Source organism: Magnolia sinica, chromosome 4 (assembly GCF_029962835.1).
Source record: "Magnolia sinica isolate HGM2019 chromosome 4, MsV1, whole genome shotgun sequence".
NCBI lineage: Eukaryota > Viridiplantae > Streptophyta > Magnoliopsida > Magnoliales > Magnoliaceae > Magnolia > Magnolia sinica.
Window position 1 is genome coordinate 105636750 of NC_080576.1, and position 13598 is coordinate 105650347.

Here is a 13598-nt window from a genome sequence, read left to right on the forward strand (position 1 = left end):
AAAAAGAAGTGCACATAATAGGTTTCCTTTGTATATGGTCCTAAGCGATGTGTTGACTGACTGAACTAATGCAACTATATTCAAATTGAATGCATAAAATTTAGAGTGTACATGATGATCATTTCATCAAACGCTACTAGATACTTCGAAATTAGTCTCAATTGAAAGTTGGCTGAAGGGAAATTTCGAGAAAATTTTTTTTTAATTAAAAAGTATTTTTATTTTCTGAAAATTAACAAGGATTTAACAAATCAGTAGATCAGCCCTCATGCATGCATGATTTCGTGTTTGGAGTGCAACATTACAAGCAATTTGGGAGAAATTGGGGAAATTTGAATTTTTTCCAATTTTTCTCAAATTGGACCACTACACTCAGAATTCGAAATTATAGTGCATGTGATGATTATTTCATCAAATCCTCCTAAATACTTCAAAATTAATCTCAATTGACAGCTAGTTGAAGGAAATTTTTGAAAAATAAAATAAAATGGAGAACATGAAGAACCTATGGATATCAAAATCAAAGCTCCAACTCCATGATTTTTCATGCAAAACACAAAGAACCAATAGATTTGTAACCATTTGACACTAATTTAACATAATTTCAACAAAATAAAAAAGGAATTGGAAATTGAAAATGCTCACCGGATCGAACATGTGGGATATATTGGCACTACCTGTGCGTTTTGTATCGCATAAGTGAGATACAAGATGTATTGTGGGATATGTCCGATATCATCGATATTTAAAACTTTGGTTCTGTTAACCTTTACCGACATCCATTATTGGTGAATGTACTCATAGATCCAGACTGTCAATTATGGTGAATGTACTCATGGATCCAGACAGTTATTAGAACGGCCACCTCTTGGATGGGCTACTTTCAAAAACTAAATTGATTGCAGCCCTACTAATGACTGAACCAGCCCTTTTTCTTAGGCAGGTCATTTAAAAGGGTGGGTACCATCAACCTGATGCATGGCTTGGGCATCCCCCACAAGTTGAGCATTGTCACGCGACAGCATGGCATGGCACGAGTACAGATGCATGTGCAAAAGTGCATGTGGACCTAAAAAAACCTATATTTATGGGAAATGAACTGCAAGTACCTGCGGTCCTTCTCTGCAAGGGTATGTTCCAAAAGCACACTATAAGCATTGTCAATTGTTGATGGGTTGGCAAGATAGTCCTGCCAGTAACAACTCAGCTTGATGTAATATGCAACAAAGAAAACTAGAGACCTTGGTTCATACCATGGTCATAAAATATTAGAACAACCATTATAATGAAAGAATCCCTTCACTCATAATTTGATATAATGAATAATGGCAAGTAATGGCTGTAATCATATATGCATGAGAAACTGTTAAATATCAAGGCATCACATACCAGAATGTACTGCCTCTCTTTTGAAAAGCAAAAGGCATTAAATTATTACAAGAATATAACTAAACTAAATTAATAATTAATAAATTAGAAATTACTGAAAATTCAAGTCTAATGCTTCCAAACTTTACATCCACATTTTCGCATATTTTTGTTACAGTGGGTAGTACTATTATACAAAGATACCACCCATTGGGCGTTATCAGTACATATCACCATCTTTGAACCTCAATTCATATGGCCTTTCTAGGAGATGCTTAAAAACCTAAATGTAAACCACGTCTAAGACTCCTATGTTAGTTTTGCACCATACACATGGTGATGACTCTTCAACCGTACACATGCCATCATTGCACGGAAATCTAGACTGTAACTCTCTGACCCAATTGTAGATGGAGCATAACAGAAAAGTTGCACTGAGAAGATAATATCAACCTTCTTATTTTCCCTTCGAATATGGATCACGAACTATTTTTACCTCCAACTGTCTGTTGGGATTGCTTGATTAGTATAGAGATATGCTCCATCCACAATGGACCCACAATTTGGATGGTTTGGATAGCTCTACATCAGTGCCACATGTGAGGAGGATAAGTCACCATCATTTTCATGATGGTACGGAACTAACATAGGAATTTATCCTTACAAACGACATGGTGACTAAGAGTGCATTTGGATAAAATATCAAATTGAATTGCAATAATTACTCTAATAAAGTGGCAATAGTCAAATTAGAATATTGGTGTAGGCCGTGCCTGGATGACCTAGACTTCCCCTCAGTTGTATATATAGGAATCGAATTCTCTTGAAATTCCAATCTGAGAAGAAGTCCAATATGCTATTGATTCCATGTGTGGGGACAAGGCTCCTAGTTCGGATGGGTTCCCGATGAAGTTCTTTCAGACTTTTTGGTCGTTGGTCTATAGAGACGTGATAGACTCCGGAATAGAAGGGGCTGAGATGCTAAAAGACTTTAGGCCAATAAGCCTGATCGGAAGTCCATACAAAATCATTGCCAAGGTATAAGCTTCAAGATTTAGAAGAGTGTCATCTCAACTTATCTCAAAGAACCAAGGTGCCTTTATAATGGGTAGGCAAATTTTGGATACCGTGCTCATTGCTCATGAATGCATTGACTCCAGACACAGGGACCAGAAAAGTGGCTTAATTTATAAGCTAGACATTGGATAAGCCTATGATTATGTAGATTGGGAATTTTTGGACTACATGCTCGAGAGGCTTAGATGCGACCTTAAATGGAGGGGTTGGATTCAATCTTGTGTTTAATCACCCTCTTTTTCCATTTTGATCAATGGGTCGCCAAAAGGTTATGTCAAGGCTTCTCGTGGAATTAGGCAAGGAAATCTATCTTCTTATCTTTTTGTGGTGGAATTAGGCAAGGCTTCCCGTGGAATTAGGCAAGGAGATCTATCTTCTTATCTTTTTGTGGTGGTCGGGGAAGCTTTTAATAGGATGCTTCATAGAGCCAAGGAAAATGGCTTAATTTCGGGTTTTAAAGTGGCGAACGTAGGAGTGAAAGTTAGTTACCTTCAATATGCAAATGACAGGATTCTTTTTTGTGATGCGAACATGACGTCGATTGATAATCACCAAAAGATAGCGGTTTGTTTTGAAGTGGTCTTAGGCCTTAATGTCAACGTCTCCAAAAGTGAATTAATAGGGATTCATGTAGATCGTGAAGATTTATTGTAGTTTGTGAGAGTTTTTGGGTGCAAAGCAAGAGTTTCCCCTCTACCAACCTAGGGTTGAAAACCGGCAAAGCACTTGTGGGACGAAGTCATCGAAAGAACTGAAAGAAAGTTGCAAGTTGCAAGCGTTAGTATCTCTCATTATGAGGCTGGTTAACTCTCATCAAGGATGCTCTCTCTAATATGCTAGTCTACTTTATGTCTCTTTTTAAATGCTCAAAATCAAAGCCCGATAGAATTGATAAATTGATTAGGGATTTCTTGTGGAAAGGAGCCGAGGAAACAAGAAAGTTCACTTTGCTAAAATGACCGCTAAATTGGGGGTGGGCTGGTTTGAAAGACTTGGGTCTCATGAATATCACTTTTCTTGGTAAATGGCATTGGAGGTTCCGTTCTGAAGCGGGTAAATTATGGAGGGAACTTTTAGTTTCCAAATATGGCACCCAAACAGGCAATTGGAATACAAAAAATTCTTCTCCCTGCAGGGCTTCAAATGTGTGGAGGACGATTGCTTCAACCAAGCAAATGTTTTGAGGAGTATCTTTCTCGCTTGGAAAGGGGAACTACAATTGTTTCTAGGTGGATATCTGGTTTGGAGATCGGCCATTGATTGAGCTCTTTGCCAAATTTGCCAGTATCTCTTCAGACCAATTCAGTACTGTAGATTGTTACTTTGCTTTTTGTGGACGGTTGGTAGTTTGGTCTCCTCCTTGTTGAAGAAACTTATCGGGGGAGGAACTTGATGAATTTGTCAGCTTGCTAGAGTATTTAAAGCTTGCCACTCCCTTGCCCCAAGATGAAGATTCGATGGTTTAGAAAGCACATCTTTTCAGTGTGTTCCCTCTACAAGCTGATTTCCAAGCCTCCAAGTTCGATTGCCTTTCCATTCCATCATTGGTCTAACAGAGCTCCTAGAGTTGCGGCTTTCGTTTGGCTTGTGGGCAGTGTTTAAAGTATCGGTATCACTATAAGTTTCACTGTCGAGGATATGGAAACAATATCGATATTGCCGATAAACGGAAAATGTGGGGAAACATTGGGGAAACATGAGGGAAACAGTGAAATTTTTCAGTAAAACTTCAAGAGATGGTAAAATACACATATTTGTATATTTAGGAATAAAAAATTGTAAAAAGAATGCATAATAATAAGTTTCCATTTAATGGAGGCCCAAAAGCATGTGTTGTCATAAGAAATCAGTCCAACCATCCCATCAATCCCATCTATCCAACCTTTCATCCAAACATCCATCAATGTCTCAAAATATTGACAACACATGATATTTCACTGAGAAATCATTAACAACCGGAAAAGAAACAAAAGATTATGGTCTCGATATCGCTCATGTTGCGATAACAATAATATCGCGATATCATCAACATTTTGAACACTGCATACAACCATGCACCCCATTATATAAAAAAAAAAAAAAAAAATTTGAAATAAAAATTTTTTAATGAACAAAATTTTGGCAATACCGATACATTGGCGATATTATCAAAACATCTACAACACACTGGCGATACAAGCGACACCTGGAGTTTACGCAGTCAAAAACATTGGCAATATCAACACATTGGCGATAGAAACAACACACGGAATTTACACAATATAACATATTGGCGATGCTTAGTGATACATCACAAACACCTAGAATTTCTGATGCTACCACTATTATCGGTACCGCTGCCAGTGTTATCGGTATCACCGAGCTGGAGATATGAATAATATCAGGGATATTTCAATAATGTCAAGGATAATCCGAACAATGCTTGTGGGTAGGAAAAAAATGCTAATCATCAACAATCTTCGAAAGAGATCTCTTCTCCTCCCTAATATCTGTTTGATGTGTACGGGAGCTACGGAATCAATTGACCACCTGTTCATTCATTGCCCTTTTGCTTCTAAGTTTGGGAGCATTTTCTAGATTTCTTTCATATTTCTTGGGCTATGCCGAAATCAGTCGATGCTCTTCTATGGGCATGGCCTGGAAGCAGTATGGGTAAATCTCGTAAAGCAGTTTGGAGGCTTATTGCGATGGGAATTCTTTGGTTCATATGAAAGGATCAACATGGTCGAAGCTTTTAGAACAAGGGATCCTCTATGGAAGAGGTTATTTGTAAAGTGAAATGTGAAGTGTTGGAGTGGGTTGCCTATGTTAAAGCAGCAAAATCTGATGGTGTTGCTTGTTTTTGTGTGTAACTCTCAGTTTGTATTCTTTTCCTGCTTTTTTGGCAGGTCTTCTAATAAATCTTTTATTATCTCTCAAAAAAAGTAAAAGAGAAAAAAGTCGAATTATGATTTCCTTCTTCAATGTTCACATCAGGTTTGCAACTCAGGCAGTTGGATCGGGTTGAGGGTCAACCCAACCTCAAGAGGACCCAACCCGCAACCCGACCCTACCCGAATTCCAACCTGAGGTGCCCGACCCGAAGTCATCCATACTTGATCCAACCTGATCCAAATACATGTGATTATTCCCAACCCAAACTGAAATTGCTCAACCTAAACCCAACCCAAATTCAAATCGAGTCGACATTTTCCAACCCGAACCAAACCCAAGGACCTTAACAACCCAACCCGAACTCGGGTTGGTGAATGAGGTAGGAGTTGACCCAAACCCAAGTTGCAGCTCTAGTTCACATTTAGTGACAGCCAAATTGCAATTTCGTTAGTTTCAACTTTCAAGCTGCAATTAGAGGGTAACCCGACATCATAAATACCAGAAAATATCAATAAATCCTGCCATTTCCTCTTGATAAGAAAGAATGTCTTTCGACATTCAATTCAATGTGCATCCAAATGAAGCACAGGTGGTGCACAATCCATTCATTGAGTCCAAGTTATAGATGAAATGCTAAGGCCATGTTTGCATACTCAATTGAATTGAATCGAATTCAGTTTGATACGATGAAAACCACCACTCAAGTTGAAATTACAACCATCGCAAATCTGACTAGAAAAAACAGGGAAATTCAGATGAACTAAAACAGCGGCAATTCCAACTCTTCCATTCGTATTAAGTTGCATTTATTGCAATTCAGTTTAAATGAGCATCCAAATGCTCACCACAACATTTAAAATGGAAAACACTGATTATGACAGTTTTTTAAACAAAAAATAAAAAACACCCAAAACCAAACCAATGGAAATAACCAGACACAAAAAATTAAAAATTAAAAATTAAAAAATTAAAAAAATTAAAAAAGCCCACTTCAATAACGGTCATTTGGATGCCTGTAAGGTCTTTAAGTAGTCATCTGATTATAGGTAATCAGACTACATGGGTCATTTGGATGGGTGTATTTGCCTGGAATGGGATTACAAGCTATAATTGGATTATAGCTGTTAGCATTTGGCATGTTTCAGATTATAGGTAAACATATTATAGGCAACAAATATATTTTTTTTTTACTTTTCAATGCAAGGAGAATTGCAAGCTTCGGGATTCCCACACTTGCCTTCTTCCAATGACCGGACTCATGGTTCAGTGATATAGATCATTGTGCATTTATGGTCCATTGTTTATGGCGCCCACTGTATCCTCTCTATGTGTATCGTCCATCTATGTTCAAGGAATTAACAGTCGCAATCTGGCCCACTGTACATATGGGATCATCCATCTATGTCCCATTGTACACATAACCATGTATCATGTATGGCCTGCTTTCTAATCCATCTTTATACCTCTCCATGTACCTCTCTTTATATCATGTATGGCCTGTTGTACACGTGGGTTGATCGTGCATGTATGTCTAACTGTACATGTATGGCCATGTATACGTGGCCAGCATGTGTGGGCCACTGTACATGTGGAGCATACTATACACATCACTAGCACACTGCATGTATACATGAAGTAATAGTTAATTGTTTATATTCAATAGTTTCTTATCACAAAAGGAAATTTGAATTAGTGGGCAGATTTCTGTGGCCCACCAAATGATTGGTTTAGCATAAGGATCAGGTATAGGCTTTATTGACTGAAATCGGATTGCATACTAAGTAACTCAGTACGCTCTTATCATACTGAGTAAACTCTGTTGGGCCCACCGTGAATGCATGTGGTTTATCCACGCCATCCATTCATTTTTCCAGATCATTTTATGGGTTGAACCCAAAATTGATGCATATCCAAAGCTCAAGTGGACCATACCACAGGAAAAAGTGAAGTATTGATTTCCACTGTTGAAAACTTTCAAAGGCCCCCAGTGACGTTTATTTGTCATCCAACCTGTTCATAATATCATACAGACATGGATGAAGGGAAAACAAAAATATTAGCTTGAACTAAAACCTATGTGGCCCCCAAGAATTTTTCAACGGTAGATGTTCAATTCACACTATTTCCGGTGGTGTGGTCCATTTGAGGTTTGGATATACTCCATTTTTGGGATAAAGCCCTAAAATTATTTGGTACAAGAGATGGATGGAGTGGACAAAATGCATGAATGATAGTGGGGCCCACAGTTTACTCAGTAAGCAATCCGCTTCCTTATTGACTTGGGTTTATCCCAATGATCCATCTTAAATGAAGACTTTATATGTCATTTAATGATTTTTAAAGGATTAACCACTCCATGTTCTGTCATGAGTGAATACCCAATTATAGATTATAAAAAATTTACAGGTTATCCAAACACAAACAAATGTTTACCAGTAAACAGATTACAGCTTAAAGCCAAACAGGAGAAACTTAAAACACTTTACATCTGTAATCCCATCCAAACGACACCTAACTAGATTCAAAATTCCAACCCAGCGCACATACACGGAATAAAGGTGTATAAGCCCAGAGGTTACGAACCCGAAGCGTCCGTTCGGCGGTGGCCTCAGAGACAGAGGCAGGAGGGTTTCCGTGGTGGGAAGATGAAGACGAAAACAAAGACGAAGAAGACGAAGACGACGAGAGGCAATCAGCTACGGCCCGAAGAAGCGGCTCGGGCGGTTTCTTCAAAAAGGAAGATCGCTGCCTCTGAGAGAAGGCTCCTCTGAACTGCAGCCTTGAATTCGCAGGGCTTCTTGAAAGGATCCTCGGCATCTCTCTCTCTCTCTCTCTCTCTCTCTCTCTCTCTCTCTCTCTCTCTCCTACATTGAGAATTTGAGATGAATGAATGTGGAGATTTTCTTTTTCTTCCTCTCTCTATCCTACATTGAGAATTTGAGATGAATGAATGTGGAGATTTTCTTTTTCTTCCTCTCTCTCTGAGTGGGAAACAAGAAGCAGAGCTATTGCACACGTACTTACACAGAAAACACGGCTTTTCAGTTCTAATAAGTGGGGCCCACTTCTTCAATAATCCAGACCGTTGGTATATTGACTTTCAATGTGGGAGGACCATGACTAAAATTTTCTTATGTTTTATAGTTATTTATATCATTTATTCTTTTTCATTTGAATATGTACCGTTGTTATATTTCTCATGGGTGTCGTATGGATGAACTTCGTGGAGTGGTCTTGTCTAGGATGGGGAAAAGTGAAGCTATGTGGCACCCACATTGATGTATTTATTATATCCACTCCGTTAATCCGTTTTTCCATATCATTTTAGTATGTGAGCCCAAAATTGATGCAGATCTGAAGTCCAAGTGGACCGCACCACTGGAAAGAGTGGTGATTGAATTCCCACCGTTAAAAACTTAATGGACACCACAGAAGTTTTAGATCAAGCGGATATTTGTGTATGACCTTCATCCAGACCTGTGTGACCTTATCAACAGGTTGGATGGTAAATAAAAATTACGGTGGGCCCTAGGAAGGTTTCAACGGTGAATGTCACTATCCCTCCTTCTTTCTATGGTGTGGTCTACTTGAGCTCTAGATCTTACTCAATTTGGGCCTTAACGGTAAAATGAGATGCAAAAACGGATGGACGTCGTGGATGTAAAAAAATACATCAAGGTGGGACCCACATCCAAACACCATCCAGCCATCGAGTTTGGGGGGAAAAAGAAGGGAGAGATGAATGATACTCTTGCAGCGTGTGACACTTGATACGCAAGCACTAATAAAATGTTGACTGACATAAAGTAATTTAATTTAAACTGACAGAATTGTGAAACTCACTGTATGTAAGCTACTTGCTCAAAATAAGATTCATTGGACAATCCTAACCTCTGATTGGTGGTCACTTGTTTGTAGAACCAGGACCGTTGGATATTTGCATTTAAACCGTCCAATACATGTCCATTAATCCCATATTCGGGTTATCAAATAAGCCTAATTTTTTGTTCATGATACATCTAAAACGATAAAAATAAAATAAATTAATGTTTAATTTGAATTTAATAAAATTCACGTATCCAATTTCTAAATGCCCTGCGTATCATTGATCACGCTCTGCCAGAGTATCAAAGTTTTCTTCAGACAGAGCAACAGATAGGGAGTATTCGAACTCGTGGTTAGCGGTATCCCTAGCCTACGTGTACCAATTTTAGTTCGCTGCGGTGGACATGCCATCAATGGAACGATCCTGATCGTCCAAATCATAGACGTGGAGCTTTTGAACGATAACCATGGTCCGTTTGTAAGTTTTAAATGCATATTAGTAGTGAATAGTGAGCCCCGCCAGTACTGCACTGTACTGTACAGTATAGCCGGTTGGATGAATGGTTATGATCACTATGAGGGACCATTGTATGCAAAATGTCCCGCGTACCACAATTTGGGCCAAGCAGATTGCCTGGAGAACTGGTTCTGTGGGCAACCGTGATGTATCTGTTTTATCCACGCCATCCATCCGTTTTGCCAGCTCATTTCACGGGAAGAGAACTAAAATGAGGTGGATAAAAAGCTCAAGTGGACCACACCACAAGAAAGAAGGGGTTGAACGCCTACCGTTGAAAATTTCTTGGATAACACAGAAGTTTTGGATCAAGCTAGTATATGAGCTTTCTCTCCATCTAGGTCTTCGTGACCTTATGAACAGGTTAGATGGCAAATAAACATCATGGTGGGATATAAGAAGGTTTCAACGGTGGGGAGTCGTTGTCCCCACTGTGTGTGGCCCACTTGTATATCAGTACGGGGAATAATGAAGTGCTGTGGGGCCCACATTGATGTAGGTATTTTATCCACTCCGTTAGTCCTTTTTTTCAGATCATTTTAGGATTTATGGTCAAAATTGAAGGAGATCTGAAGTTCAAGTGGACCACACCACAAGAAAGAGTGTTGATTGAATGCACACCATTAAAAACTCACTGGAGACCTGTTCGCTAGGCAATCCACGTCTGACTGCGAGACTTTTTCGTTCTATGCATAGCCGGTTGAACCGGAAAATGTTACAACCACTATCCGCAGAACAGGTGCCAGCGAAATTGTCAATCAGGACCGTCCGCCTAACTACTTGAATTGTGGATGGAAAACGGTAATAAAATTCACATGCATCAGACGATCCTGTCCTTCCGATGAGTGGCCTACAAAGCGACCGTAGAAACAAAAGAGATTGACGGATGAAATTTAGTTTAGGAAAGTAAAGAATACTAAATTATCTGATAGTTGTGTATTGTGATTTTGAATAATGGGCCATGTATGATAGGACCAGATAAATGGACGGCGCCAGTTCATGCATTACTTTGCCCCTCGTATGTGGGCCCGGGCAGACATGCTCTACGATGCTTCTGGTTCCACTGGATCTACCATAGAATCTCCCTTCTACTGTTTATGGGCTGGGCTCGGATATTCCATTTAGAGAATTGGATGGGCTTGGGCTTAGGTGTAAACGTCCAAATAATTTTGAACGGACTACTGAGACCCGATTAAGCGGGTGCGTGTGTGTGTAATCTATGTGTGTGCAGGAAATAGGCACTATGAGGCTGGAAACGGATTGGCTACTCCCCCAACCACTGGCTGGTGGTCGGTGCTCTGTGGGCCCCACCATAATGTATGTGTTTCATCCATTACGTTAATCCATTTTTAAAGATCATTTTAGATCTTAATCCTAAAAATGAGAGGGATATATATCTCAGGTGGACCACACCACATGAAAACAATAGTGATTGGATATCCATCATTAAAATACTCCTTAGGCATACTGTACTGTTTATTTGACATCCAATCTGTTGATTAGGTCATACAAACCCAGATGAAGGGAAAAAACAACGATCAGCTTGATCCAAAACTTTTATGCCCCCAAAAGGTTTTTAATGGTCGACACTCATTCAACACTGTTTCCTTTAATGTGGTCCATTTGAGACTGTGATATAGCTTATTTTTGGTCTCTTACAATAAAATGATATGGAAAAATAGATGGATTGAATGGATGAAATACATACATCATGGCGGGGCCCACAGATCACCGACCATCAGCCATTGGCTGGTGGCAGGGGGAGTAGCCAATCCGTTCCCTATGAGGCTGGCCTCGTGAGGTCGAGATTGTGGGGCCATCCTGGTGTTTGAGAAGCATCCATCACACCCATCAGATCCACCCTCCTATGGTGGGCCACAGGCCTAAAAATCAAGCTGATCCATGACCTAGGTGGGCCACACCACATATAACAGTTGAGAGTGGATGCCTACCCACTAAAACCTTCCTGATTATATATAGGGGCCAGCGAGATGTAATTTAGACATCCAACCCATCCATTGTGTGGGTCTCACTTGGATCCTCGCCACCCAAAATTTAAGGCCATTCCAGAACTCAGGTGGGCTCCACCAAGTACTTTTAGATGTTTCAAGCATGATTTCCCATGGTTTCAGATGGTATGATCTACCTGAGTTTTGGATACAGTTGATTTCTAGCACATCCCACAACCTAGAGGGGACCCGCCAAATGCATGGCGTGGTTGTCCATCACACATCATGGACCTCCTGGTACCTCATATTACCATTTCATGTTTGTGTATGTGCACATGCACACGGTAAAGATTTCAGAGAATATTACCATTGTAGACCCTACCTTTTATCCAGCGTCTTTTATGAAGAATCCAAAACTTACCTTCCCAACGTAGACCTTGCACGCACAAACAGAGCATTTGAGGACGAAAATATCCCTGCCTTTTAAAGTGATTTGTCGTTTCTGTATACTTATGGCTAGGAATTATAACCGTATCTATAGGTGGCATAAGCAGGTTTATTTTCGTCGTCAAATGCTCTGTCGGTATGTGCAAGGTCTAAGTTGGGAAGGTAAGTTTTGGAGACTTTATAAAAGATGCTGGATAAAAGGTGGTGTTTACAGTGGTAATTTTCTCAAGATTCCATCTTGGCATACATATGCGTGTGGGGACACTATCAATATTGTACCCAAACCTTCTAAATGAGACGAAGGATGCCCAATCATCAATGATCCTAACCTTTTGAATGGGTCAATTCAAAATAATTATTTATTGTTTACTAGCTATAAATCATATTATTAGAAATCACAGAACCAAAGTGAGATTTGTTAAATAATTGTTTAAAAAGTGTGATTGGATTTATTTTGTTTCCCTATTCAAGATCAACCATCAATTTTTCATAATATTGATCAAATGTTTAGGATTATACAATTTGTGTTGTTTTTGGCTGATATCGTGCTCCTAATTGGATGAATAAATGAACAGCTCAGAAACATGGTTGGGCATCCCATGTGTCATTTGAAAGGTTTAGAAACATTGATAACATCCAATGGAAATGGGGGCATCGTGTGTGTGTGTGTGTGTGTGTGTGTGTGTGTGTGTGGAGAGAGAGGGAGGGCCCGAACTTTTTTAATAACACATGAGGTGATCTATTATCAGTCCAAATTATTCATCATTCATATAATTAAGAGCAAGCCATGGTACAAAATCATACCAATTGGATGATTTTAAGCCTATGATCAATAGCATGAAAATGGAAAGTTAAGATTGACTAGAGAATCCAAGTAAGTCCCATTATTATCTTGAAACATCTATTATGTATCTTGCTTTGCATTTCATATGATTGTAAAGCAACACTTTGATCTAATGTTCCTGGCAATGTGATTTATGGCTCATAAACAATGGACCCATGGTAACAAATTGACTTCATTAAAAGGGGGAGGATCATTCGATCAATTATTTTTGCACCATGGCTTGCTGGTAGTTTTTTTTTTTGGTTAGCTTGTTAGTACACCCACTGTCAGTTCACACTTCACTGTTAGCTTTTTGTTAGCTTGTTAGTACACCCACTGTCAGTTCACACTTCACTGCTAGCCACCCTCACTAGGGAATCGATACCAAGACCTCAGTGTTGAAACGAGGTATCTTTCACTCGGTCTACCACTTGAGATATGGATCAGAGTGTGGCTTGCTCCTAGTTGTATGAATGTATGAATGAAAGGACCTCAGTGTTGAAACAAGGTATCTTTCACTCGGTCTACCACTTGAGATATGGATCAGAGTGTGGCTTGCTCCTAGTTGTATGAATGTATGAATGAAAGCTTCGTATCGACACCATGTCACCCTTGAGATATGGATCAGAGTGTGGCTTGCTCCTAGTTGTACGAATGTATGAATGAAAGCTTCGTATCAACACCATGTCACCCTGTGTGAAACTTAAAAGGTTTGGGG

The 13598-nt window shown here is 39.4% G+C and overlaps 1 protein-coding gene across 5 annotated transcripts in view; it reads right to left on the bottom strand.

The window, feature by feature from the left end:
- LOC131243642 (uncharacterized) overlaps positions 1 to 8237 on the bottom strand; it is an 86172-nt gene extending 77935 nt beyond the window's left edge. For all 5 annotated transcript variants that reach the window (XR_009170147.1, XR_009170146.1, XR_009170148.1 and 2 more), the window contains exons 1-2: positions 7903 to 8237; positions 1110 to 1189 (exon numbers count right to left, since the gene is read on the bottom strand). Coding sequence is in view for 1 of the 5 variants with exons in the window: in XM_058243134.1 (XP_058099117.1) it covers positions 1110 to 1189; positions 7903 to 8136 (314 nt within the window). In the remaining 4 variants the exon portion in view is untranslated. The remainder of the gene's footprint in view (positions 1 to 1109; positions 1190 to 7902) is intronic.
- Positions 8238 to 13598: the final 5361 nt, after the last annotated feature.